We start from the raw sequence: 27,978 nt of genomic DNA, 5'->3' as shown, positions 1-27,978 counted from the left end.
GTTGGCTTTGGTTATTACTGCCAAGTTCTGAGGAACTTAAGCATTTACGGGTGACATGGGAACGCAGTGAAGGGGGCCAGTGCAGCGAGGAGCAATTCCAGTCCCTTCCTAAGGCCAATGTGAATCCAAATTATCTGTGAACCTACTTCCACACATCTAATTAAGTCATTCTCTTGTAGGACCATTTAAACCAATATACTCTTGCTTTCTATTCAGAAGGGAAGTCACCATTCAGTTTTTCCTTTACGCTGTCCAGGAAGGCTATATTTTTGGCTATGCATCGCAACTAAATCCAGCTTAAAAAATCTTGATTCTCAGGCTTCCCTGGTGGCGCAGTGGTTAAGAATCCGCCTGCCAATGCAGGGGACACGGGTTCGGGCCCTGGTCCAGGAAGATCCCACATGCCGCGGAGCAACTCAGCCCGTGCACCACAACTACTGAGACTGTGCTCTAGAGCCTGTGAGCCACAGCTACTGAGCCCATGCGCCACAACTACTGAAGCCCACACGCCTAGAGCCTGTGCTTTGCAACAAGAGAAGCCACCACGATGAGAAGCCCATGCACTGCAACGAAGAGTAGCCCCCACTCGCTACAAGTAGAGAAAGCCTGCGCGCAGCAACAAAGACCCAACGCAGCCAAAAATAAATAAATAAAATAAAATTTTATTAAAAAAAAAAATCTTGATTCTCTCAGGAAGCTCCTCTGAGTAACTCAGATTGCTACCATAGCTAGTTTTTGCACCAAATTCATATCATACGTATCATTATGTGGGTTTAATATACATTTGAATAATTTATTTGGGGATCATATTTTATCAATACTTTTTTTTTTTTTTTTTTTGCGGTATGTGGGCCTCTCACTGTTGTGGCCTCTCCTGTTGCGGAGCACAGGCTCCGGACGTGCAGGCTCAGCGGCCATGGCTCACGGGCCCAGCAGCTCCATGGCATGTGGGATCTTCCCGGACCGGGGCACGAACCCGTGTCCCCTGCATCGGCAGGTGGACTCTCAACCACTGCGCCACCAGGGAAGCCCTATCGATACTTTTATTCATTTATTTTGGCTCTTTACCTGATTACAGGGGGCCATGAAGTCTGAAAACATACTTGCCTATTGATAATAATATATAGAATAATAGTTCCTTTGTCTCCAGACTTTACAGCCACTTTGTAGCTTTCATATGGAGAAAGGTCACATCTCACTGTTTCATGTGGTACCTATTATCCAGTGCATATACTATGAATATATTGTATATATTACATGCATTAATGATGAAAATCTTCCTGTGCTAATAATACTACATTGAATTTGTATTAGTTATTAAGCAACTAGAATTAATGATATAGTTCAGGAGGCGTCCCCTGTGTGAAAATGTAACTAGTGCCATCCTTTGTATAGACCTGGAAAATAGGTTCATGTTAGGGGAAGCAGGAGCTTTCTAAGATCCTGCTATACCCCACTATTAGGGAAAGGTTAGAAATAAAAATAACTTCCGTATTCCTGTGCATCAGGACAGGCTTCCCTGATCAGTGACAACTTTATGGTCTTAAAGTATTACTGTAGACCTAAAATAAAAGCAAGTACATAATTCCTTCTTAGTGGCAGCTCAGATGTGATTGTGTGATAGTCTTGTGATTATTCAAGTTTTTTTTTTTTTGTTTTTTTTTGCGGTACGTGGGCCTCTCACTGTCGTGGCCTCTCCCGTTGCGGAGCACAGGCTCCAGACGCACAGGCTCAGCGGCCATGGCTCATGGGCCCAGCCGCTCAGCGCCACGTGGGATCTTCCCAGACCGGGGCACGAACCCATGTCCCCTGCATCGGCAGACAGACTCTCAACCACTGCGCCAGCAGGGAAGCCCTCATTATTCAAGTTTTGACATCGCTTCAGGAAGAGAGAGAGAAAAGAAAAGACCAGTCTAAGGATATTGCTTGCACAGTGCCCTACGCTCTTTATTTCTTTTGCAGTAGGGCAGGATAGACAATAATTACAGAGAGAAATGACCAAAGACTTCACATTTTGTGCTTCTCTCCAGTCATTCCATAGCGTCAGGACATGATCACTCTTCACTTATGACTTTCGTGTGAACCTCCCGGCTCTTCACCCGCAGCTTGTTGACCTGGGACTCAGCAATGTCAGCTCTTTCCTCAGCCTCCTCCAGTTCATGCTGGAGCTTGCGGAATTTAGATAGATTTGTATTGGATTGTTCCTCCTGAGAATAAAAATGGAATTGTAAGGCACCCATACCGGGCATCTTTCTAGACTCTGTAGGCCTAAGGGAAGAAAGGACTTGCCATCTGCAGAAAAGTTAAAATACCCAGTGGGAAACCTTATTGTCTTACCACCTTCTGAATTTTGCTTATCATTAAAATTAACTTTATGATTTATTTGGGGCTTCATGTCTCATAAATAATCGCAACTCTACTTTTGCAACCAAAAGGTGGAAAAAAAATATGTACTACAATTAGAGTAAGAAAAATATAAGAGCAGAGGGCAAGGATAAAATCATGCTTGTTAATGCTTGCTGGAAGATGACTATTCGCTTGAGTTAGATATTCTTTATCATTAGGATGAATTTCTTAATACCTTCTTTATGTTGAAATAAATGTGGAATTTTATCATATAGCATTTCGGCACATTTCAAGACAATCACTTTTTTTCTCCTACTTTGGATGTAATGATTCTATTGACAGACTCCTTAATATTAAGTAATCCTTACTTTGTAGGAATTAAGCCTATTTAATCACTGATGGACAGTCTCCTTAATATTTATTTAGTTATTCTTATTTGGTTGCACCGGGTCTTAGTTGCAGCAGGCGAGCTCCTGAGTTGTGGCATGTGAACTCTTAGTTGCGGCATGCATGTGGGATCTAGTTCCCTGACCAGGGATCGAACCCAGGCCTCCTGCATTGGGAGCACAGAGTCTTAACCAGTAGACTGCCAGAGAAGTCCCGACAGTCTCCTTAATAAAAGTAAGGGTTGCTATAACTATACTCATGAATAAAACTGCCTTTAGTATCTTCCCCCCTATTCTCTTTTGGACAGGTTTTGGTATGCAGGTTATGCAAGCTTCTTAAAATGATTTGGAAATCTTTTCATCTTTTCCCATGCTCTGGAATCAGGGATTATCTGTTCCTTGAAATTTTGAAAGACATATCTGGACCTGAGTCTAGTTTCAGAAGTATTTCTGAAATAACTTATTCAGCCAACTTAGTAATTTATATTCTCTTATTTCTTTAAGATTTTAACTGTCTTAACAGATTTATATTTTACATTTAAAAATAACTTTTCTACCTGTATGGTTTGTCCCATTTCTCATTTGTAATGTTGTGAGTTTGTATTTTCTCTCATTTTTTCCTTGATTAATCTAGTTATAAGTGTATTTATTTTATTAATTCCCTAGATGTTAGTGAGATTATCAAATTAGAAAATAGAATACTCTAATCTATTAATTTCTACCTTTATCTTTATCAACACCTCTTACTTTTGTTATTTTATTATTATTTATGATTTCTTTATTGGACTGTCAGTTTTCTTCATTTTTTAAAATTCTTGATTCATAATGAAAGCATATAAAGCAATGAATTGTCCTTCAAGGACAGCTTTGGTTACATTCTAGACTTATAAATTCTAGATTTCTTCCTTGAAATTTTATTTACAGTTAAAAATCATTCAGTAATTATGTTTTTATTTAATTTAATCCAAACGTTTTTTAGGAAAGTTAGTTTTTTAACATTTAAGTGCTCGAAAATTTTTGTTTATATGTTCTCATTACTTTACAACTTTATCACACTGTGGCTAGAGAATGTGGCCTGTATTATTTCTGCTTTGAAATTTTTTGAGGTTTCTTTGTGGGTTGAATGTTAACTTTAAAAATCAATCTATTAATATTACAGATAGTAAGCAATGAGTTAAAAATACGCAAACGTTTTTAAGAAGTACACAGTCTTCTATGAAGCAAACAGCTTATTTACTATAAGAAGTAAATAGTAAATCTAATTATTTATTTATTAGTTTTTCTTAAGAGAGGACTTCTCCCTTCCCTCTGTCTTAAGGATACTTACAGCCTCCTCAGCTTGTCTCTTGTAAGATTTCACTTTGGCCTGAAGTTTATCTACCAAGTCCTGAAGCCTGAGTATATTTTTCCGATCTTCTTCCGTCTGAAAGATGATAAAAACCACAGGGCCTTACTTCAAAAGCACATGACTGTTGTATCATCTCATGTGAGTGTTTCCTGTATATGCAAGGAGTGTTTAGCTGATAAAAACGGTTGCTGTACCTGGTACGTGAGTTCCTTCACTCTCCTCTCATGTTTGCGCAGGCCCTTGACAGCTTCCGCACTACGCTTTTGCTCACTCTCAACCTCTCCTTCCAGCTCACGCACCTGCGAATGAGTAGGCTCTTAAGAACTTTGATCCAGTATGGCATTGGGAACAAATGGAAATAGATAGATATTGAGAGACCCACCCTGGCCTCCAGCTTCTGGATCTGCTTCTTCCCACCCTTCAGGGCCAGCTGCTCAGCCTCGTCCAGGCGGTGCTGCAGGTCCTTCACCGTCTGCTCCAGGTTCTTCTTCATGCGCTCCAGGTGGGCGCTGGTGTCCTGCTCCTTCTTCAGCTCCTCGGCCATCATGGCCGCCTAATTAGCAGTAAAACAAAACCAGTAGAGAGAGCTGAGACAGCCCATCAAGATTCTAACTTGACCACCCCCGTGTGGCCCTCTGCTCACGTCAGTGATGGCCTTCTTGGCCTTCTCTTCTGCATTGCGAGCTTCTTGGATAATGTCCTCCATCTCTCCCTGGATCTGGGAGATGTCTGTCTCCAGCTTCTTTTTCGTGTTGATCAGGCTGGTGTTCTGGTTAAAATATCAAATTTAGGAATACTGAGTACATGAGAGCAAAATTACAATGTCCAATGTTCTAATGAACCCACAAACTAATTAATTAAGGTAACTAATTAGTATCCCTTCTTGTTCCATAAATTATCTGAGTTGACAATATACTTTTATAAGACAGTCAACTCTGAATGTCACAGTTCATATAAACAAAAATATTGTTAATCCAAAGATATTTTAAACTTTAACCTCCATAAAACATTATGAATACATTTTTAGATAGTACTAAGATTTGAGCAAGAATTTCATTTTCAGTCCACTGTATTTTTTACTTTTATGTTATACTCACCTGGGTGTGCAGGAGCTGGACGCGCTCGCTGGCGTCCAGGAGCTCCTGCTCCGCCATCTTCCTGCTCCTCTCCGTCTGCTCCAGGGTGGCCCGCAGCTCCTCGATCTCGGCCTGCAGCAGGTTGGCTCTGCGCTCCACGATCGCCAGCTGCTCCTTCAGGTCCTCCTGGCCCCGGAGAGCATCATCCAGGTGGAGCTGGGTATCCTGTGGAATGAACGATCATTGAGACACCTTGTTCTCAGGGCTGCAGTCACCCCAACTGCCCTGGGACCATCTCCTGAGCCCATTTACCTTGAGGATGGCTTGGGTGTTCCTGTAGTTCTTCAGGGCCTCAGCAGCCGTGCGGTTGGCGTGGTTCAGCTGGATTTCCATTTCGTTGAGGTCTCCCTCCATCTTCTTCTTGAGCCTGATGGCATCATTCCTGCTCCGGATCTCAGCATCCAGCGTGCTCTGCATGGACTCCACGACTCTAATGTGGTTCCTCTTCAGCTGGTCAATTTCCTCATCCTTTTCAGCAATTTTCCTGTCAACTTCAGACTTGACTTGGTTCAACTCCAGCTGGATGCGCAGGATCTTTCCCTCCTCGTGTTCAAGGGATGCCTTAATGACAGCAAGGGGTGACTTTAGCAGGGAACGGAAGCATTCAGAAGTTTTTCTGCACATGTTCCTTCCACTAATTTTGTGTTATTTCTTTTTCTGTTCAATATATGTGGCTAGTCCTAATTTTTTTTGAATCTGTTTACAATGCACATTTTTGACATGTACCTCTGCCTCTTCTAAAGCAGCCTGAATTTCAGACTTTTCTTGTTCCACTTGTTTCTTTATTTTCTCCAGTTCATGTATATGTTTCCCTCCTTCTGCAATCTGCTCAGTGAGGTCAGAAATCTCCTCTGTTGTTTGGGTAAAAGACAGGTAGAGGTTTGATGAGACAGAGGACATAAGAGGAAGGTTCCTCCAAGGCATGAAAATTATTGAAAGTGAAAGGGACTCACGTTGCAAGTTTTTGTTCTCTCGTTTCAAAGTTTCTAGCTGATCCAAGGACTCCTCGTAGGCGTTCTTCATCTTGAACAGCTCAGTGCCAAGAAAGCGGGCCTCCTTCTGAGCGGCCTCGAGCTCGACATGAGTTTCCTCATACTTCTGTTTCCATTCTGCCAGGACCTGAAACACCCATCAAGAGTGGTTACCTCCTGGAAAGGATAGAGGACAATGGTGGAGAGCAGAGGCTGCTGTAGAAACTACCTTATCGAAGTTCCTTTGCTTTTTGTCCAGAGCTGCGCAGGCAGCGTTTGTCCTCTCCACATCGAGCATGAGGTCCTCGACCTCATTCTGTAACCGCTGCTTCGTCTTCTCAAGGGAAGCGCATTTGGCATTCACGGCTTCTACATGTTCCTCAGCAGCCTGCAGCCGCTGGGCCAGCTTCTTCCTTGAAGATTATGTATGTTTGTAGAAAGAAGTGAACCAAACCAAGAATTATGAACTATTACCATGCTGAAAACTATGGGGAACTTCATATTAAAAATATCCATTCATTCACTCAACAGATATTGATGAGCTTCTTTTATGAACCAGGTGCTGAGTACACAGCAGTGAACAGGACAGAAAAGGTCCCTGCCTCGTGAAGCTTCCAAACAAGTGAGAAACAATAAGCAAGTGAGAAAATGCATAACAACATATTGCAGATATAAGTGCAGTGAAGGAAAATAAAATGGAGTGTGGCATGGCCAACTATTCTGGATACTCAGGGAAGTCCTCTCCGAGGAGGTAACATTTGAGTCAAGATCTAAAAGAAGTCAGAGTGAGCCAGAGGGAGATCTGGGGGGAGAGTATTCCAGACACAGAGGGGCCAACAACTGCAAATACCTGAAGCAGCAATGAGCTTGGTGTGCTTGGCAACCAGCAATAAGGCTGATTATCTGTATAATTACTTGTTATTCTTTGTTTCCTTTGTTTCCTAGCCTAGAGTTGAGGCTAGGAGGGTAGTGATGGTGTTTGCTTTATTCATGTCTTATTCTCAGGGCCTGATAGTGCCTGGCAAGTAGGAGCTAATTAATGAACATTTGTGGGCTAATTCACTGAATCTTCAAAGGTTGTGTCTTTCTGATTCAACATCCAGTGTCCTCTGCACATTCTCTCCTATCTGTGCACATACTTGGCCTCCTCCAGCTCCTCCGTGCGCTGGATGGCGTCCGTCTCGTATTTGGTCCTCCACTGGGCCACCTCGCTGTTGGCCTTGGACAGCGCCCTCTGCATCTCAGCCTTGGCTTCCTGCTCCTCCTCATACTGTTCCCGCAGCAGGTCACAGTCGTGGCGGGAGGACTGCAGGGCGTGGGCCAGGGCGCTCTTGGCCTGCGGAGGTAGTTACACCTTCTTTTTACTGTATATTTAATTGTTTAATTATTAAGTTTCAAAACCTTTTTAAAGTTGGTGTAATGGACTCCAGTTAGGGTCAGGTTAGGGGAAAAAAATGAGTCTTGCAACGATAGTTACCTTTATCTCCTCTTCAAGTTGCCTCTTTAATTCCTCAGTCTGTTGAGTAAATGCTTGCTTGCCCCTTGATAACTGAGACACCAAAGATTCTTTTTCATCTAGCTGACGTGAAAGTTCACCTGATAAGCAAAAGAAATGGCACCACTTTTTAAAGCAAAGAAAAAGTTTTGCAAGCCCATATTAGAAATAAGTTTAAATTCTCAACACCGCCTTCCAGTTGAGTACTCAGATGATTCAATTCTCTGTTGACACCTTCATGCTAACGTCAAATTTCTCATTTTTATGGTGAAACTTACATATTAACCTGAATGAATAAATACAGCTTAAATTCTCTTTGTTCTCTCCATAACTGATTCTTTCAGGGTTATATAATATCGTGCAAAACCTGTTGATAACTGTCAAAGACAGTAGCTAAAATGTCTAATTCTACATTGTCCCTGTTTCATAAGACATTTGAGGGACTGGGTTATCCATTGCCCTATTCAGGAATTTGGTTCACTCTGATCTAGATAAAAAGAAGCTTAGTCTAAAACAGAAGCCCTGGACCCATGCTGGAGTGACTCCTGATACCAAGCATCCCCTCCATGTGACCAAATCCTCAAGGCCTTTGTGGAGCAGAGCTTGACCCAGTCCTATGGAAGTCTTCATCTCCAGCATTGTCCCCAGGTGACCTTGCATGTAGGATGAGAGCCTGAGCTGTTTGGTGAATCACACATATTCTCAGTTGCTTTTATTAGGCTCTCACATCACGATATCAGTTGTTTTTGACCACATCATCTCCACTTTTAGGCCTCATAGAGGAGAGAGTTACCAGATTCTGTCTGCAGGCGTCCCCTCTGAGTTGTCAGGTCATTGATCAGCCGCTGTTGCTCTTCCTCCTTCGATTTCAGCTCGCTCACTTGGTCTTCCAGGGTGCGGCACATCTTCTCTAGATTTCCCTGCGAGAGAAAAAGTAGAAGAAGCCAATGAAGACATTTTAATAATATTTTGCTATGGCTGCAATTTCTTCTAAAACAGAAAAATATTTATTTTGACATATAAAATAAATTTTCTTATATGTAATACGATATATTAGAATTTTTTCTATATATTTTATGATTGCTGTCCTAAGTTGAAACTATACATTGGGGTTTTTAAAAAGCTAATTGTGAAGGTTTGTTCAGTATTCCAGGCATACCTCATTTTGCTGCTCTTCACAGGTAGTGTGTTTTTTTTTGTTTTTTGTTTGTTTACAAATTGAAGGTTTGTGGCAACCCTGTGTCCAATAAGTCTGTCAGCGCCGTTTTCCCAATAGCATTTGCCCACTTCGTGTCTCTGCATCACATTTTGGTAATTCTCACAATATTCAAACTTTTTCATTATTGTATTTGTTACAGTGATCTGTGATCAGTGATCTCTGATGTTACTACTGTGACTCGTTGAAGGCTCAGATGAAGGTTAGCACTTTTTTAGCAATAAAGTATTTTTAAATTAAGGGATGTATATATTTTTTAGACATAATGCTACTGCACACTTAATAGGCTACAGAATAGTGTAAACATAACTTTTATATGCACTGGGAAACCAAGACATTTGTGTGACTTGCTTTATTTTGATAGTTGCTTTATTGTGGTGTTCTGAAACCAAACCCACAGTATCTCTGAGGTATGCCTATAATAAAAAATTTAAAGATCATATACTAAATTTAAGATTTTGTGAGAATTGAATGGCACGTTTTCTAAAAGCATGTTTATAAATAATTGATTGTTTTTATGTACCATGAAACTTTGCTTATTAGATAATTGAGAATTTTGGAGACCTGTGTTCTCCAGTTGGAGAACAAGAGAACACTCACAACCGATGCTCACTGCTGGTGCTGTCATTTGTTAGTAGTGTCATGGGGCCAATGTGCTTATTAACTTCTTTGAATATTAGTTTCTTCATATGATTAAGTGGAAATAATACAGATACTAACATCTTTCTTGCTTACCTCCTGGATTACTACAAAGGACAAATGACATGTTGTGTGTAAAGGGCCCTGTGCAAACTGTGACATGCACATAAAGGGTCATTGTTGTTAATAACTATTTCTCAGACTGCGGTACCTTGGCTTTAGAGATCGTTTCTACATTGCTAGCAAGATCATCAATCTCCATCTTCATCTCGCTCTTCTCCTTCTCCAGCTTCTGCTTGACCCTCTGCAGGTTGTCAATCTGCTCCCCCAGCTCGGCCACACTGTCCGCGTGCTTCTTCCTCAGCGTGGCCGCCGTGGCCTCGTGCTGCAGAGTGGCCTCCTCCAGGTCCCTGCGCATTTTCTGGAACTCGGCCTCCCGCTTCTTGTTCATCTCAATCTGGACTGAAGTGGCCCCGCCGGCCTCTTCCAGCCGCTCGCTGATCTCCTCCAGCTCCCGGGAGAGGTCCGAGCGCTGCTTCTCTGCTTTGGCGCGGGAGGCCCGCTCTGCCTCGATCTCCTCCTCCAGCTCCTCGATGCGGGCCTGGCAGTGGGGAAGAGCTCAGTTTTAGCCTTTTTATGTCATAACTGTGCCTCTTTGGGCCAGACGGATGGAAATGTGAACTTACTTGCAGCTCTTTGATCTTCTTCTGCAGTTGAATGCCAAGTGCTTGTTCATCTTCAATCTTGCTTTGCAAATTGCTGATTTCGAACTCTTTCCTTTTTGCAAAGTAGCAAAGGATGATAGTTGAGTTCATGTGCAACATTGGAAGCAAGTTCATAATCAATTCTTTCATACTTACTTTTTGAGCTTTTCATCAAGTTGTTGTTTTTCATTTTCAATGTCCATTATGGACTCTTGGGCCAACTTGAGGTCACCTTCAAGTTTCCTCTTAGCCCTTTCTAGGTCCATGCGAAGTTTCTTTTCTTGCTCCAAAGACCCTTCAAGCTAAATACAAATAATGTTGAGTCAAAAGGATTGCTTAGCTTCCTTTCAAAGAAAATAAGTTCCTTGATAATCCTAGACTTACGTCATCCACTTGCTGCTCTAGCTTGGTTTTAGCTTTGGTCAGAGTGTTCACTTTGTCCTCTTCTGCCTGCAGGTCATCCAGGGTCTGCTGGTGGGCCTCCTGGAGGGCCTTCTTCTCCTTGGTCAGCTTTGCGATGTTTTCATCCAGACCTGCCATCTCTTCTGTGAGGTTTTTCACCTTAGGAAGTAAAAACACTTTGCATTACATGTTACATTTCGGTGGCTTCAGTTTTATGCTTGTATTCCCTAATAATAATAAAAAAGTAAACTTTCCTTGTATACGTTTCCTACCTTATTTTCTGTGGCATGTTTCTCCTTCTCAACCTTGGCCAGTGTGAGCTCAAGGTCATCTATGTCTTTCTTCAGTTCCGAACATTCGTCCTCCAGTTTCCTCTTCTTGGCCGTCAGCTCAGCATTGATCTCTTCCTCATCCTCAGCTCTCTCAGTCACCTCCTTGATTTTGGCCTCGAGCTGGATTTTGGTTTTGATCAGCTGGTCACATCTTTCCTCTGCATCAGCCAAGCCTTCAGCTTCCTTGAATTGGCAACAAAATCAAAATTGGGAAGTAAGAATGAAGTATTTCACAATGATAACAGTGTAAATCACCACTATTGGTTCTTTGGCTTAAACTTTTATGAACCACCTGCTGTGTGTGATGCAGGACACTTCACATTGTGAGAAAAACAAAATGTATCAGATATTGTCTTGTTCCTTTAGAAGAGTATATTCTACAGTAGATTAGAAAGCTTAACCCCAACAAGCTACCATTAATTCAGAAACCAATTAGTGACATAAGAGATCAGGGAAGTTGTATCAGATACGGTTTCATGAATGAAGTGGCATTTGAGTTGGGCTTTGAGAATGGGTAGGATTTGGTCTTGTAGAAATGAATATATTGGGAGAAGGATCAGGAGGAGAGAAAGGGTTCCAGCAGGAGAAATTCTGGATGGAGCCACCGCTGAATTATTTCCCTTTGTAGTCTTGGCGGATGATCCTGGTTAAGGTGCTCTAAATTCTATTTGAGGCATACAGTGATCAAGAAATTCCTACCAACCTATGTTTCTACTTAAGAGGGTTGGGGGTGGACAGGAAATGAGAGAGAAATTGATAGATACATTCATCAGTGAGACTCCATATCAGTCTCTGAATACAGAAAAGAATAAAATGTGCTGCATATAGCCAGGTAGTGAGTATAGTGGTGTAGGACAGAGTCTAAGTGATTATCTAGGGACAAGAGAAGAGAATTCAGGATAGATTTGAAAGGGGTGGGGACAGAAAAACAGCTCTTTTCCCTTCTGTAATCTAAAAGAAGGAATTATTACACTGCCCAAACTTGACAGAAGAGACCAATCTTAATCAGCAGGAAAAACATACGATTTTGTGATGAGTGAATTATACCAGACTCCAAATGAAAGACAGTCTTATCAATTCCATTCCAGAGCTAAGGGGAGCAATTCTAAAATACTTGGTCTGGGAGTAGCCGCAGGCTGGATGGAGGGAGAGAGCTGGGGGTAGGCAGGGCAAGTTAGGTACTGATGCAGCAACCCGGGTGTGATGTGCTACGGCACTGACTGTGGAGATGGGTTGGAAAGAGCAAATCTCAGTTTTGGAAATCAAAAACAAGAATTCAATAAAAATTGATGTAGAATACTGTCATTTGTCAGCTATACAGCTGTGATTTAAGACCCATAGACATATAGACATCTAGAAGTTCAGGGAAGTTTCAGAGAAAACAAATCACTCTCTCCATGCTATCCTCTCCTTAATATTTTATTTGGGCTAGCTTCATGTTAAAATCACTTTCAAGGACTGTCTTCATAGGGAAAAGAAGTTGTAAACCCTGTAGTTTGATGAAATTGTACAGAATGGAAGAAAATGGTCAGTTCTAGCTCATTGCCCTGGTTCTGGTTTGGGGGCACTTATTGGGTGATGAAGGAATAAGGACTTCATTAGTACCATCAGAGTGCTTTAACCTTCTCCCTCCAGTGAGTGTCTCTCACACTGACTACCCAACTCCCTGCCTCTAGTTGTGGCTAGAGTCATAGCGCTTGCGTCCTGATTAGCAGTGCACAGGATGATACCACTACTTACGGCCTGAACTTGGAGCTGCAAGTCATTTTTTTCTTTCAACAGTGACACCATCTTTTCTTCCAGTTCCTTCCTTTTTGCCTCTGACTTGGCGAGTTCTTCTTTAGTTCTCTCGAACTCTTCCTTCATGTTGGCCATCTCCTTCTCCGTCTCCGCACTCTTCAGCAGGGGCTTGATCTTGAAGAAGAGTTTCATCCAGGGCCAGTGCTTGACATTCATGAAGGCTCGGATGTTGTACTGGATGCAGAAGAGAGACTCCCTGAAATTTAATTGATGCAAATTAGATATTGTGTGGATGATGAAATGAGATGAAATCTTGGCAGTGAGAGTTGGAGGTTCTGCATTCCACCATGTTCCTCACCTACTTTCAAAAGCACAGATGAAAGAAATTATATTTGAGGATGGTGGTCAAGGACTCATTAATCATTCCTTTCTCTACGTTGGTGCTTCTCAAACTTTGGTGTGCATAAGAATCATTAACCTCTTTTTTTAAAATTTATTTTATTTGTTTGGCTGTGTTGGGTCTTCGTGTCTGCGCGTGGGCTTTCTCTAGTTGTGACAAGCAGGGGCTACTCTTCGTTGCGGTGCGCAGTCTTCTCATTGTGGTGGCTTCTCTTGTTGCGGAGCACAGGCTCTAGGCGCACGGGCTTCAGTAGTTGTGGCACGCAGGCTCAGTAGTTGTGGCTCGCGGGCTCTAGAGCGCAGGCTCAGTAGTTGTGGTGCACGGGCTTAGTTGCTCCGCGGCATGTGGGATCTTCCCAGACCAGGGATCGAACCCGTGTCCCCTGCATTGGCAGGCGGATTCTTAACCACTGCGCCACCAGGGAAGTCCCTCATCTAGTGTCTTGATGATCTCATCTCATCAAATACTGGTTCCTGGACCCTTTCCCCAGAGATTCAGATTCTGCAGATATGAGGTGGGGTCTAAAATTTGCATTTTTTTTTTTTTTTTTTTTTTTTTTTTTTTTTTTTGCGGTACGCGGGCCTCCCACCGTTGTGGCCTCTCCCGTTGCGGAGCACAGGCTCCCGACGCGCAAGCTCAGTGGCCGTGGCTCACGGGCCCAGCCGCTCCGCGGCATGTGGGATCTTCCCGGACCGGGGCACGAACCCGTGTCCCCTGCATCGGCAGGCGGACTCTCAATCACTGCGCCACCGGGGAAGCCCTAAAATTTGCATTTTTAACAAGTTTGCAAGAGATGCTGATGGTGTAGGTCCAAGGACCACCCTCTGAGAAGTACTGCTCTGCTTTAGTGCTTTGCAAACTTTCCTACGTGAATGCCACTGAGAGCAGTGAAGAGGGAACCAGACCCCTCGGGGATGTGGGGCATGGGATAAAGGGACTCATTAAAAACTCAGAATTTCTTTGAAAAATCTCTGGTTTTATATTTTAATGTTGTATGATTTTTGCATTCTACTCTAATCTCATCACATTTGTTTTAATCTAAATTATTTTTAAAAATTAATTACCTTCATATATGGGCAATTAATTGCCCCAATATATATCTATATGTATCTACATATATCTCTCTCTATAAATATATATATAGGTTCATGACCAAACTTATTATTTTTAATGAAATAGAATACAGTAAAAGATATTAGCAGAACTACAGGTGATAGAAGATCTGTTCCATGTAAATTATTTATATATTTACACACACATACATGTATGCATGGATATACAGGTGGCAATATAAAATGCATTTCTCCCTATGGATCCCGTTCATATGCGTCCTGCAGTTTGAGACACCTGACTCGTAGTCTTAGAACTCTGTCCCTGCATCACATTAGATCACTAAAAAGCCAGGTACCTCGGTGAAATTGTATTAACTTACTGAAAAAATATTTTTCACCAATTTTGCCCTTAATAATTTAAATCATAATAGTTCACTAATAGAAACGATCAGATGAAGAAGTTGCTTCTGCATGTTGAGTAAAACCACTGTTGAAAATACTGTCTGCTATGCAGTTCAGTGTATCTTATTTAATGATCTACCCAGTAAATTCACATTAGAACCAAATGCTAGGGCAACACTTTGTCTCTGCTTACTCAATGGTATGTTTTCTCTTGTTAGATAAGACGTACATCTCTCTCTTTTTTATTATGCTTCCCTCTCTTTTTTATTTTTTACCCGAGCATTCGATGTATTCTGTGGTGATGATTCCTACCTTAACTTTTCTGGTACATGTATATCTATCTCCACTTCAGCATCAGACTCTTATTCATCCCTTCTTGCTCTGGTGGCCTTATCATATCTGAGCCTTAACTGTAAGCCACCTCAAATATGCTTCTGAAGGGTGTGAGTAGACAAGCAATATGTTTGTATACCTCCTCTCCACCATCCTCTGGTACTCCACTCTTGCCAAGAACCCTTTGCACCTGGCCTGGGTTCGAGTAATCAGCTGGGCCAGCTTGTCATCTCGCATCTCCTCTAGGAGCCCCAGAAGGCCAGCTTTGAAAAAGACCTGTGTGTGGGCAGAGTTGCAGATCAGAAACTTTACATAAACTCCAAAGGGACAGGCATAGTGTCTGGTGGGCCTTAGAGACTATTACCTTGGTGTGACCAAATTTATACTGGGTGTGGTCAACGTCGATGGACCCAAGGAGCTTCTCAGAAGCCTTCTTGCTGTCAATGAATTGTCCTTCAGGGATTGCACTTGCATTTAATACCTTGTATCTGGTAAAGTAAATATAGTTTTTTAAAACTTGGTTTATTGGTGAGACTAGTAGTAGCTAAGCATTAAATGATCCATTAAAAAAACCCAGAGCTTTAAAACAATTATTCTTTCTTCGCAGGAAGGACATTGTATACATAGATGGTCAATCTAGTATCTACTGTCTATTTTTATTCCATTTTACCTTCCTGCACAGTTGCAACTTTCCTTTCTGCCTCATCAGACCCTGTTCTCAGGAAAGTATTCTACAGTTTTGTTCCCATTAGTGTGTAGGTGAGCAACACAATGTAACATATTATCCTTGCTGGATGCATTTGCTGTTGGTAGTGCTTCCCTCTACTGAGGTTTTGGAAGGATTAAATGAAATAATCCAAACATATCAAGCACTCAAAAATGGTTGTTCTCATAATTATTGACGTTAATGTAGACATCTATGAGCTAAGCCAGGAGCATGGTAGATCCAGTGAAAAGTCTCTAGAGTGCTTAGTATGTGGTATACCTGTGTTTTAAAGGTGTTTTGAGGCTTATAATTTTTTACTCTTTTTGTAGCAAATTAAAAATAACAAAGGCATATTTTTCACTAAACCGTTTTGCTTGCACTAAATATATTTACACTAAACTCCAGGAAACACCATAATTAGGAGAGTCTGACCTCTGTTTGAAGTCTGCATACAGGATCCTGCTCGGGAAGCCCTTCCTACAGATGCGGATGCCCTCCAGCACACCGTTACAGCGCAGCTGGTGCAGGACAAGCTCATGCTCCATGGCCCCTAAAATAAACCCATATTTATTTCACGACAGAGTTTCGTTAAAAGGAGGTATGGCAGTCATGCTTTGTGCTTCCACTCCAGAACTTCTTACCAGGCGTTTTTGTTTCATTGGGGATGATGCACCGCACAAAGTGAGGATGGGTACTCCTGAGGTTGGTCATCAGCTTGTTCAGATTCTCCTGTGAAATCAGGGAAAATCCTGTTATCTGAGATTTAGACACGGTTATGAGCATGTGGTGATGTCTATAAAATCCATGTCCATGGCTGAGTTGAACGATCCTTCTGGGCCATTTTAACTTAAGGTACCACCTTGGTAAACTTTTCCTGAGGTGCAGTTTCCTCCTCCACACCTCTTTCTCCACTTGAGTTGGCAGGAGTTACACATATAAAGCAGGCTGTCAAGTGATTCTTCTCAGTGTATGCAAGCACCGTCCTCCTTCCTACCCTTGTCCCTGGCCACCCACATACATTGACAAAGCCATTGCCTCCCCATCCTGAATGGTCACCCTTCTACTAAACTCTGTGGTTCTCCAGGAAGGAAATACAAGCCTACACTACATTTGGACTTATTCTCATAAATATAGCTTCCCCTTTCCAACTCTGTCAACTTCTAGGGCATAAAGATTATCTATAAGGGGAACAATCCTACCGGTTAAATTGAGAATTGACTAGATTATGAACATGGATACCGTATTAGGTTCCTTAAGGCCTAGCTGTTAGATTTTCGTTAGTCCTACTGATGATTTAGTCTCTGAGCGCATGCCATTGCTTATTTGCATGACTCAACTAGATTATGCATAGCAGAGCATTACGTTTTATAACATTTCCTATAAAATATTTTTTATTATTTGGCTTAGCATGAAAGATGACCTGATAATTTCTGAGTCATTTAAAGCTCTTCTCTTCAAAGCTAGATGAACAGAAGCCATTAGTTAAGGTCAGTCCTTTCCTAAATGACTTGTGGAGAGAAGGCTTTGTGCTTTTAAAAACTAATTCCCAAAATAACAAGAGTGTCAAAAACAGTTTCTTTCTTACTCTGAAAAGGGCAGACACGGTCTGGAAAGAAGAGCCCTTCTTCTTACCACCTCTCTTGGCAGACCCACCGCCACCCGCCTCTGGAGAAAAAATAAGAAAAGGTGTCATTCAAACATAGTTTTGAATTGACAGGGCTATTTCTTGCCTATTTGTTGATTTCTGTGCTCACATGGAACATTTTTCCAACACAGATGACCTCTCTGTTTGAGCCTGAATGAATCTTATGTGTCAACTAAGTGTGCATCCACTTTTCAGTGGTACTCAATAACCAGCAGATATGGAGGAAAAAGCAGGAGAGAATCATAGAAGCCAAGCCTTTTCATTGGTTGAGATGTTGAAAGTTCCTTTCTGGCTCTTTGCAGTAGGGCCTCCATCAGTGCTGGAGTGAATGTATAATCACAATGCAGCCTACTTACTCAGGACTTGGAGGCACAATAGATTTGGCCCTGCAATACCTCAGCCTAGGCTATGATATCACTAGCCTCAATCTAACATCACATTTTGTAATATCAGGAGAACATGTTGGGATTTTTTTCATCATTACCTGCTTCAGCACTTTGAGCCCCAGAGAAGAGGTAAGCTAGAGTCTTCATTGCAGACTTCTGGTACAGCCCAACCACCGTCTCGTTCAGGGGGTCCTTGTTCTTGTCTAGCCAGCCAGTAATGTTGTAGTCCACGATGCCAGCGTAGTGCACCAGTGAGAAGTGGCCCTCGGCCTTGCCTTTAACCACCTTGGGTTTTTGGAAGTTGGCAGACTTTCCAAGATGCTGTTCATACAGCTTGTTCTTGAAGGAGGTGTCTGTGGCCTTGGGGAACATGCACTCCTCTTCCAGGATGGAGAAGATGCCCATCGGCTGGAAGCAGACCACAACACAAAGTTACAATTCTATATAAGCATTTTTCTTTGTCTATAGAATTAAACAAGGTGCAGTGAATAATTTAGTTCTCGCAAAACATAGCTTCCAAAACTTAAAACGGACCTTCTCGATGAGCTCAATGCAGGCGGCCAGGTCCATCCCGAAGTCGATGAACTCCCACTCGATGCCCTCCTTCTTGTACTCCTCCTGCTCCAGCACGAACATGTGGTGGTTGAAGAACTGCTGCAGCTTCTCGTTGGTGAAGTTGATGCACAGCTGCTCCAGGCTGTTGAACTAAATAAACGGATGCGTACGGATGCGTTTACTTTTCTCTTAGCAAATTGAGCAGTTTAAGATATAGGGCTTCTTGATTTAAAAATGTAGAATGGCCTTTAGATTATGGGTATCAAAGTCCTTGGGGGGCTGTGAAATCTACTGGTTTTCTCTGCTGCCATTTTATACAGAATCCTAAATCATCATCATTATTAATTCTCCTTTCTTGCACTTGCTTAAACTGACTCAGGTGTTTTTCTGAGTTCCTACTTAATCGTTCCATGTTTATTCCCATCATCTTCTGCATTTTCTGTTGACTCATTTAACAGCTAATTTGACACCCATTAGAAGCTGACTGGGAGGAGTCTGTTGTGTGGAAGCCATCATGGTCAGCATTGCAAGGGAGCGATAATTGCCACCCCTACTCTTTGATGTGAAGCGAAAAAAATCAAGATTCCAAATATTATGTACAGTATATTAACACACACTCATATTTTTTAAAAGCCAAAATGTTAACATTAACTAGATATAAATAGTAGAATTAATATGGACTCCTTTTCCTTCATTTTCCATAATTTCTCCCATGCCTAAGTTTTGCATTTATAATTAGAAAAAGATAAACTTCTTTAAACTATAAGCAGGAAAAATGTGTCTTATAATCAAATATGAGTTTTTATCCCATATCACATTGATGAGAATTAAGAGTTCCTTGCATTGAATTTATTAATGCTGACTCTAAATTGCTGACCTTTTCTCAGTTCTTATTATCTGCCTAAGTGTTTCTGAATGCTTTCCCTACCATATATTCAGAGCATATTATGCACTACACAGGTTTATTTTTATATTTTTATATTAACTCCACTTTGCATTGTGGGATTTTTAAACCCCTCACTACAACAACCTAATTCCCAACTCCCTTTGGATCATGTAGCAAGTTAAAGAGTCCTCATTAAGTAGCTTATTTCTCATAGAAGTGGGATTGCCACTACAATAAATGATTAGCTGCCCAATCACTGTCTTTTAAATGTTAGCATAACTTTTTGACATTGGTAATAAAAGGTTATAATATTTACAGATTTCTTCTTATTGATGTTTCCATTGCTTTACTGTAAAAAACCCCTTAGCAACGTACTACCAACTCACATCAAAGATCTCAAAGCCAGCGATGTCCAAGACCCCGATGAAGTACTGCCTGGGCTGCTTGGTGTCCAGCTGCTGGTTGATGCGGGTGACCATCCACAGGAACATCTTTTCATAGACAGATCTGGCCAGGGCGCCCACTGCATTGTACACCTTGAAAGACAAAGGTGTATCCCTTGAGGTTCATAGAGGACCATAAAATGCTTGCATCCCTGGCTGTGAATTTGAATTATGTACCTACCTGCTCTACAGTCTGGCCTTTGGTGACGTACTCATTGCCGACCTTGACCCTGGGGTTGCAGAGGGCTTTGAGCAGGTCAGCAGAGTTCAGACTCTGGAGGTAGGCTGCCTTGTCAGCAACTGAAAGGAAGAAAGGATAGAATGATGTTATTATGGCCCAAAGCAACCCGCTTCCTCAAATAAAAAAAAATTTTTTTAAGCTACAGGCATTTTGTGCAGTGTTTTCAGAATATCTTTTTGAGTATTCTTGCCCATTTTTTTCACTAAGTTCAAGACCTTGGTTATGGGTAGTATTCCCTAAAGAACTTCAGAAATTGTAGTGACATATGTCTAATACCCATGCCGCACATATCTTACATAGATATACTTTCAAATGCAATTCTTGGAAATGAATTTGTCTTCCGAGGAAAGCTCAAGGGTAACAAGTTAAGAATGTGATTTTCAGGCTTCCCTGGTGGTGCAGTAGTTAAGAATCCACCTGCCAATGCAGGGGACACAGGTTCAATCCCTGGTCCGGGAAGATCCCACATGCCGCGGAGCAACTAAGCCCTTGAACCACGACTGCTGAGCCCGCGTGCCACAACTACTGAAGCCCGCGTGCCTAGAGCCTGTGCTCTGCAACAAGGGAAGCCACTGCAATGAGAAGCCCCTGCTCACTGCAACTAGAGAAAGCCCGCACGCAGCAATGGAGACCCAATGCAGCCAAAAATAAATTAAATAAATAAAATTTTTAAAAAAAGAGTGTGATTTTCAAACAAACGTGAAGTCAGGTGGATGACTCAGTTGATACCTTCAGTGCCATCTGGCTCCGCTTGCTCCTCACGCTGCTTTTGCTTAAATTTCAAATTTCCATAATGCATCACAGCTCCCGTGAGCTTGTAGATAGAGATCTTCTCATCATTAGTAAAGCCCAAAATATCAATAGCACTCTGCCAACACAACCAATAGAATAACTGTCAGGTTATGATCCATGACCTGGATCAGGTTAATATGTTTAATCCATAACCTGGATCAAGTTAATATTATTGTGTAAACTATAACTGTCAGGTTATGATCCATAACCTGGATCAGGTTAATATGTTTACTATTATGTAAACCTATGTCAGGTTAATATGCTCACTATTAGTAGTTCACATTTGGATAATTCCTGATTTGTTGGTCAGACTGAGAAAACTACCAGTACTGATGGGAGCAAGGAACTCCTTAGATTGGGTGTCTAGGGAGCTAGTCAACTGGAAGCCAGCACAGAGCATTGGAATCACAGGTGCATACCCTCTGAAGATGCAAAAAGTAAACTTAAAATAGAGAACAAGGATAGTAAACTTATTATTTTGAGAGGTGGTATGGATTTAATGCAAGTAGATTATAAAAAAATGGTTTAGGGAAATTCAGAAAGGATAGCTCTTTAACAGACTATCATGAGAAAGTGAGATGTTGCAGGGGCACATCCCGGTCTTTTCAGTTGACTCCAGGTGGCACATCCACGTCCATCTTTGAATCTTCTTTTGTGATTTCTACGAGAAACTGAGGATTTATCTAGCGGGACCGTTGCTCTGACCCCAAATAATCATTCTAATTTTCTTGTGTTCTACTTACATCCGTGGCCATCAGTTCTTCCTGATCGTCAATGCTGGGCACACTGATCTCCCCTTGACTGACGAATGGGAAATCAAATGGGTTGGTGGTAATCAGAAGCATTTCTAAGTACATGGAACAGAGAAAAGGTAAGCAGAAATATCCTCTTCATTAAAATAACAGATTTCTAGACAAATTCTAAGGCACTAGGATGGAAAAAGCCATGATATGTTATTGCCCAATGAAAAAAAGAGATTACGGAAGAGCATGTAACTGTGATTCCAGTTACTGTATGTATGTATCTATTTGTAAAGATATATCTACAGAAAATGACTGGAATGATACCAAGTGTTTATAGTGATTATTTTCATAGTGATAGGATTTGGAGGTGTTATTTTCAGTTTTCCCTTTGAATTTTTATAATGAGCACACATAAATTTTTACCAAATTTACAAAGCTGTTTTCAAAATCAAGACAATATGTACAGTTGACAAAATTCCATCGTGGAATACTGAGTTGGACCAGGCATTGCTAGGTGCGGGTGTAGTAATTTTGGAAAGGAATTACGACGTTTCTTACCAATTAGTTCTGGTTTCTTGTTTGATGTGATCTGATAAAAAATATGATAGCTCCTTTCAGCCTTAAGCTGGAAAGTAACTCTAGACTTCTCTAACAGATCTGGAAGGAAATAAATAACAAAGAGGAAAAATGTAAAAATTCATATGAGATGCAAATTTTAGTCAATATTATAGGTCATAAGAAACAGAAATTATTGTAAGGTATATGCAAGCACTTACATGTTTCAATATCAGCAGAAGCCAGTTTTCCTGTAGTGCCAAAGTGGATTCTAATGAATTTACCCTTGAAAGAAAAATTAACATTACTACTTTGGTTTTGAATCATATCAAATCTTTGAAAAACTCGAAACACTTGAAGTGCTAACATTTTAATATTAAATCAATTCAGAGACAATTTGTTTCAGGTAGAAAAAGATGTATCTCCTATTTTTTAGGTAAAATAATTTTATCTTTAAATTTTAAAAATTGTGGATAATTGTAAATAGTGAAAGATGAACTCAGATATAGGGTCATACATCTTTTTTTTTTTTTTTGCGGTACGCGGGCTTCTCACTGTTGTGGCCTCTCCCGTCGCGGAGCACAGGCTCCGGACGTGCAGGCTCAGCGGCCATGGCTCACGGGCCCAGCCGCTCTGCGGCATGTGGGATCCTCCTGGACCGGGGCATGAACCCGTGTCCCCTGAATCGGCAGGCAGACTCTCAACCACTGCACCACTGGGGAAGCCCGGGTCATATATCTTTTTAGACAGGACTTGGATCCATGTTATTACATGCTCAGAGGAAAAGGAAAGAGCCATGGTATAATATAATTAAATTGGAATGGAATGAAAAAGACTCAGAGAATGTATTCACAAACATCCCGTAAATTTTGACCAGTGAGCAGTGTCTGTAATAGTGTCCAAGAGACTTACAAAGCGAGAGGAGTTGTCATTCCTCACGGTCTTGGCGTTGCCAAAGGCCTCGAGCAGGGGGTTGGCACTGATGATTTGATCTTCCAGAGTCCCCTGCAAAGGCAAGAGCAGTCCTCACATGTGGGGCTCGGGAGTTTCTTACTTGACAGCTTGGATCCGGACGTGGCATTCAGACCCACCTGCATTTTGCCACTAGAACCTTCCTCCTTCCTCTTCTCCCCAGTGACTGCAATTGTTGCAAAGTACTGGATGACACGCTTCGTGTTCACAGTCTTCCCAGCCCCAGATTCTCCGCTGTCAAATAAAAACCAAGTCAGTAGGGGTCCCAAAGCTGGTAGCTATTGCAGTCATGAAAAGAAAGCATCAAATCTACTTACGTGATCAGGATTGACTGATTCTCACGGTCTACAAAAGAGAAATTAAGGAAGGTTAATACTGCCTAACATCTTACGTAAAAACCTGAACGAACATTTTGGCCAACCCAATATTTGTAAATGGAGAGTACATAAAATGGCATGGACTTAGTATTTTTTTTTTTTTGCGGTATGCGGGCCTCTCACTGCTGTGGCCTCTCCCTTTGCGGAGCACAGGCTCCAGACGTGCAGGCCCAGCGGCCATGGCTCACGGGCCCACCCGCTCCGCAGCATGTGGGATCTTCCCGGACCGGGACACGAACCCGTGTCCCCTGCATCGGCAGGCGGACTCTCAACCACTGCGCCACCAGGGAAGCCCCATGGACTTGGCGGCCCTAGGCCTAGCACCTTTGCCAGCACCGCTCTCTCCTGCTCCCTGTGCCCACCCCTGCCGCACGTTAGTGTACAGACTGCATTGAAACAGAGCGCTGCAAAGAAGCTGTAGACTTTCTCTTTTTATACTCCACCACTAAATACTCACCGAAAGTGGACTTTGGGGTTTTCAGGTGGATTTAGATGACAAGTTAGTAGCATGTTTATTGTAGGTACAAGAAGTAATGAAAAATAGGCATTAGAGATATTTTTAGTGCATGAGAAGGAGTAAATATGGTAAAGGTGGTAGCTTTGGAAATAATCATGGCCTTAGTCATATTTTTAGGGAAAGTGAAAAGTTCATTTTGATGTTTTACTCTCTCTGAAGGGGAAATCTTTCAGCCCTTTCCCCAGGGTACCTTTGTACCTTAGACTGACCTAGCTGAGACAATATTCTAGGAAAAAGATGTATGGTATAACTGTTTTAATACCAGATACACCTTAAAATCTGGAGTATGTTTAGGTTGGTTCTGGGCAAAGGGCAATAGCATTTAGGGGACCACCTCAAAGAGTGTGCTGAGACGGGTAGAGTCTCTTTCTCCTATGGTTCTGTTCTAAAAAGATGCACAAAACATCCAACTCACCAGTCAGCATGAACTGGTAGGCGTTGTCAGAGATGGAGAAGATGTGGGGCGGGGCCTCCTGGCGCTTTTTGCCTCGGTAGGCAGCCACCACCTCAGGGTTGTACACCGGCAGCCACTTGTAGGGGTTGACGGTGACACAGAAGAGGCCCGAGTAGGTCTATGCAAGGGAGTAAGAAAGAATAACTAGCCGAACACCTTTTCTGTGATTTGTGCAATTAACTCATTAAATGAATTTTCACTAAAAGGAACACTTTAATTAAGTGCTCTACATGTCTTCAAGGCATCAGCATGAAAACTAGTTGAAAGGTTCAACAAGACAGCAGAATCCTTGAGGGAAGGGACTATAGCTTAGACTTCTCATTATTCCTTTTGGGATTTGTCACAGTGATTTTCACATAGCAGGAGCTCCAAAGTTTTGGGGTTTTTTAAATGTAGTATGAGACATCTTTTACTGTAGTTTAGAAAATGGGCATATATTTCCTTTGTAGCATTAAGATATTCAAATTCATAAAAACATAAATTTGGTACCTAAGTACTCAACAATATGGAAAATCTTCTTAAGATACTGTGATCCAGTCATTTAAAAAGGCACACATGAAGGTATGCAGCAATACTGGGGAAATATTTGTAACATACTACTGAGTTATAAAGATACAGAACACAAAATGATGTAAATACATTATGATTACAACAGATGGATTTCCAAAATCTTTGACAACTGGTCTAGGATAAGTACCAACCAATCAGAATGGATGCTGACTCTAAACACCAGGTACACTTGTGTAGGTGTTGTCCAGCTGACTAGTAGCAGCAGCTAAACTATACAGAAATGACAGGAATTCCTTGACGGTCCAGTGGTTAGGACTCTGAGCTCCCGTTGTAGGGGGCGCGGGTTTAATCCCTGGTCAGGGAACTAAGATCGTGCAAGCTGTATGGTACGGCCAGAAAACAAAAAACAAAAAAACCCTATACAGAAATGTCAGCCTAACATAATAGATTCAATTAGAAAGTACTACTGAGTTTGTATTATGTGCAAAGCCTCTGCAAGGCCCTAAGAATGAAACATAAATGAGATGTTGTTCCTTGAGGAACTTTCAGTCTATGTAGGAGACAGACACGTAAATGACTGATGGTGGAAAAACATTGTCAGTGTTATTGCAGAGACAGAAACAACAGGACACGACATCCAGCTTTGCCTGGGGAAGTTGGGAAGTTTTCATCAAAGAGGCATTCCACACAGAAGGGACCAGAACACAGAGATACAAATTGTGGTTATTTTGGAGGAGTGAAAACTGGTCTTTAGAAACATTATTTTTAAGTGTTAATACATGAGTTTATATTTTCCATCTGAATGATTCTGCATCAGGAATGGGGATGAGGGGAGATGTAAGCACGTGGTTGAGATATAAACAGTAGCTGCTCTAGCGTTTGTTCAAGGGCTCTTTGGCAAACCCAGTCCTTGTGGACAATGGCCTTGCCCGGCTTTGGATGAGAAGACAAAGGATTACGTGCCAGCTGTTGGGTTGAGCCTTACAGCAGCAACCGTGAGCCTTTTAACTAGTGACATTACTACTGAGAGTGCAATGAGTCACTACTTGTAACCCATTTATACTATAATGGGCTGACAGGGTCCAGTGATAAAGCCCACTTTGGGGGTGGGGGGCACTCACGTAGATCATCCAGGCTGTGTAACGCTCTTTGAGGTTGTACAGCACTCCTGGCTCGTGCAGGTGGGTCATCATGGCCATGTCCTCGATCTTGTCAAACTTGGGAGGGTTCATGGGGAAGACTTGGTCATCTTTCACTGTCAGAGTCTGGTAAACAGGAAGGGTAACTGTTTGTCAACTGAGTGACCACACAAAATAATCAGTAGAATGTGGTTGGCTCCTGGGACTCTACTCACTGCTCCTCCTTCGGTCTTCACTGTCACTTTCCCGCCTTCTCTGCTCTGGATAGTCCCTTTGACAAAGGATTCCTTGGGCTCGACCACAAAGACAGATACCTTGGCGTCAAAGGGCCTATTCTGGGCCTCAATGCGCTCCTTTTCAGACTTTCGGAGGTAAGGAGCGGCCTCCCCAAAAACGGCCATTTCCTGGTCTGAACTCATGGCTGCTGAACTCAGAGGTCCTAAAGGAGATGAAACATTTCATACCAGAGATTCCGGATTGTCATCGATATCCATAAATCTCTATCTTGATGCTATTGCATAGGCCCAGTTGAAAATGCCATCAGGCAGGTGCACTGTGCTCCATGCTACAGTTGTTGAAACAAACACGTTACAAGGACTCAAAGGCATCAGGGGTCACTGGTACCCAGCATTGCACACAGTGGCTTTTTTCTTCTTTCATCCTTCAAGAATGACATTCTAATAAGAGGGCTGGGTGGTGGCCTCGCATGCTGCTAAGGAGCCTGTGATCTTGGGTTGCACTTGATCTTTCTGAGCCTCAGTGTCTCCATCTTTAGAATAGGGATTATAATATTGCCTTTCTGAATCCACAACCCCTGAGATAGAGTGAAGACACTTTGAAAAAGAAAAGTTAAAATAATGACTGAGAAAGCAAATTGAAATAGTTGAGGCTACTAGATGTAAAATGTCATTTATTGTAATGCAAGAGAATTATATTTCCTGCCATATAGTGTAAGAGAACTTTATGTTCTCCGTGAGATGTTCAGCTAGAAGTACTCAAGTTCAATGGATTTGGCGGGGGGTCGGATTATAATTTTGTTTACTATTTTTTTTTTTTTTTAGCTGGGTGCTTAGTAGAGTTTCTCTAACATAATTTCTTTGCATATTAAATCCAGTTAATCAGTTTAACCCAGTTAAACTAATTCAGGATGAAAGCCACAGCAGACATTATCCTCATTCTTCCACATTAAAGTCTCCCTCTGCTATTCCACATTTCCTTCCGAAAGAGGCAGGCTGCGGCTGCCCCATTCTGTGTTGTCAGCAGGTTGCCGGTGGCATCAGTAGAATGAAAGGTTTAGCAGAGGATGCTACTTCAGTCATTACGTGATCAAGTTACTTGAAACTCATTTTAATCATCTCCCCACCAGTCTCTCTCTTTAGAAATGCAGTGTGCAGTAGTGGGGCAGACTAACATCTTTACTAGCTATGTGACAAAATTTCATAGTGTTTTGGTTTCATACAGCACTCAGCACTGGATAAAGTAACTTTTAAAAAGTCTTTAAAGAAGTAAAAGAAGCATTTTCCTAGGTACTTCTTATTTGTTAGATATCATGTTTGCTAAATGAATTCTAAAAGCAGGACACATTTTTATCAAATTTGAGATTTTTAGCCAGGGAATCTTAGCACAGATTTTTTTTCCTACAGAAACAAAATAATATTCTATTAACAACTATTCTCTTGCAAAAATATCGTCCCACCAGTGCCTGAGTCCTAAGACTAGGTGCATTGCTCTAAAAGGCAAGTCCTCCGTCTCCTTCTCCCACACCTTCCCTGAAATACAGTTGTTAAGGTATATTTCCTGAGACAATCACTTTCTCAAAGGTTGCTAAATGACACAAATCTGTTCTAGAGGTTCTCGCCTTCTCCTCCAGGGACTGGTTAGTCCAAATCTTACCTTGTTAGCAAGTGAGAAGATGCAGCCTGGAAGTGAGACAGTTCTATAAGAGAAAAGGAAAAAGTACTTGATTAGTTAACCAAAAAGAAAACAAAGCAAAACAAAAATCCCATTTGTGGCATTACTTGCTGTTGTAAACAGAAGGCAACAAAAGTAATGGACGTAAAATGTGCAGTATCAGAAAGAGCAGTACCCCAGCCAGCAGCTGCAGCTGACACTGGGCGGTGTAGCTAGCCAGTGTTCCTCCTGAAAGGCCGGTCCT

The 27,978-nt window shown here is 41.8% G+C and overlaps 1 protein-coding gene across 1 annotated transcript; it reads right to left on the bottom strand.

Moving 5' to 3' along the window:
- Positions 1–1,924: 1,924 nt before the first annotated feature.
- On the bottom strand, positions 1,925–27,978 carry LOC116744983 (myosin-2). The gene is made up of 40 exons (XM_032615131.1): positions 27,910–27,978; positions 27,717–27,759; positions 26,039–26,262; positions 25,806–25,949; positions 24,136–24,292; positions 23,144–23,171; positions 22,946–23,060; positions 22,767–22,859; positions 22,076–22,139; positions 21,858–21,956; positions 21,300–21,403; positions 20,494–20,632; positions 19,705–19,823; positions 19,467–19,616; positions 18,174–18,344; positions 17,738–18,047; positions 17,194–17,273; positions 16,250–16,337; positions 16,041–16,158; positions 15,267–15,390; positions 15,042–15,178; positions 12,716–12,971; positions 10,916–11,158; positions 10,626–10,802; positions 10,398–10,543; positions 10,224–10,314; positions 9,749–10,138; positions 8,476–8,602; positions 7,665–7,783; positions 7,327–7,523; positions 6,417–6,600; positions 6,170–6,335; positions 5,943–6,067; positions 5,469–5,777; positions 5,178–5,381; positions 4,724–4,849; positions 4,463–4,633; positions 4,275–4,379; positions 4,060–4,155; positions 1,925–2,207 (listed from the first exon to the last, which is right to left on the bottom strand). Exons 3-40 carry the CDS (start codon positions 26,240–26,242, stop codon positions 2,055–2,057), a joined length of 5,829 nt encoding a protein of 1,942 aa, XP_032471022.1. The 5' UTR covers positions 26,243–26,262; positions 27,717–27,759; positions 27,910–27,978; the 3' UTR covers positions 1,925–2,054.

The sequence above is a fragment of the Phocoena sinus genome, chromosome 20 (assembly GCF_008692025.1).
Source record: "Phocoena sinus isolate mPhoSin1 chromosome 20, mPhoSin1.pri, whole genome shotgun sequence".
Lineage (NCBI taxonomy): Eukaryota > Metazoa > Chordata > Mammalia > Artiodactyla > Phocoenidae > Phocoena > Phocoena sinus.
Note: the sequence above shows the minus strand (reverse complement) of the source record. Positions and strands in the feature narration are given on the sequence as shown.

Coding starts and splice junctions, on each gene's coding strand:
- LOC116744983 (XM_032615131.1), bottom strand. CDS start 26,242: ATGAGTTCAGACCAGGAAATGGCCGTTTTTGGGGAGGCCGCTCCTTAC. Junction 5,778..5,942: donor CTGCTTTAGAAGAGGCAGAG/GTACATGTCAAA, acceptor GCTGTCATTAAG/GCATCCCTTGAACACGAGGA. Junction 4,380..4,462: donor TCCAGAAGCTGGAGGCCAGG/GTGGGTCTCTCA, acceptor ACTCATTCGCAG/GTGCGTGAGCTGGAAGGAGA.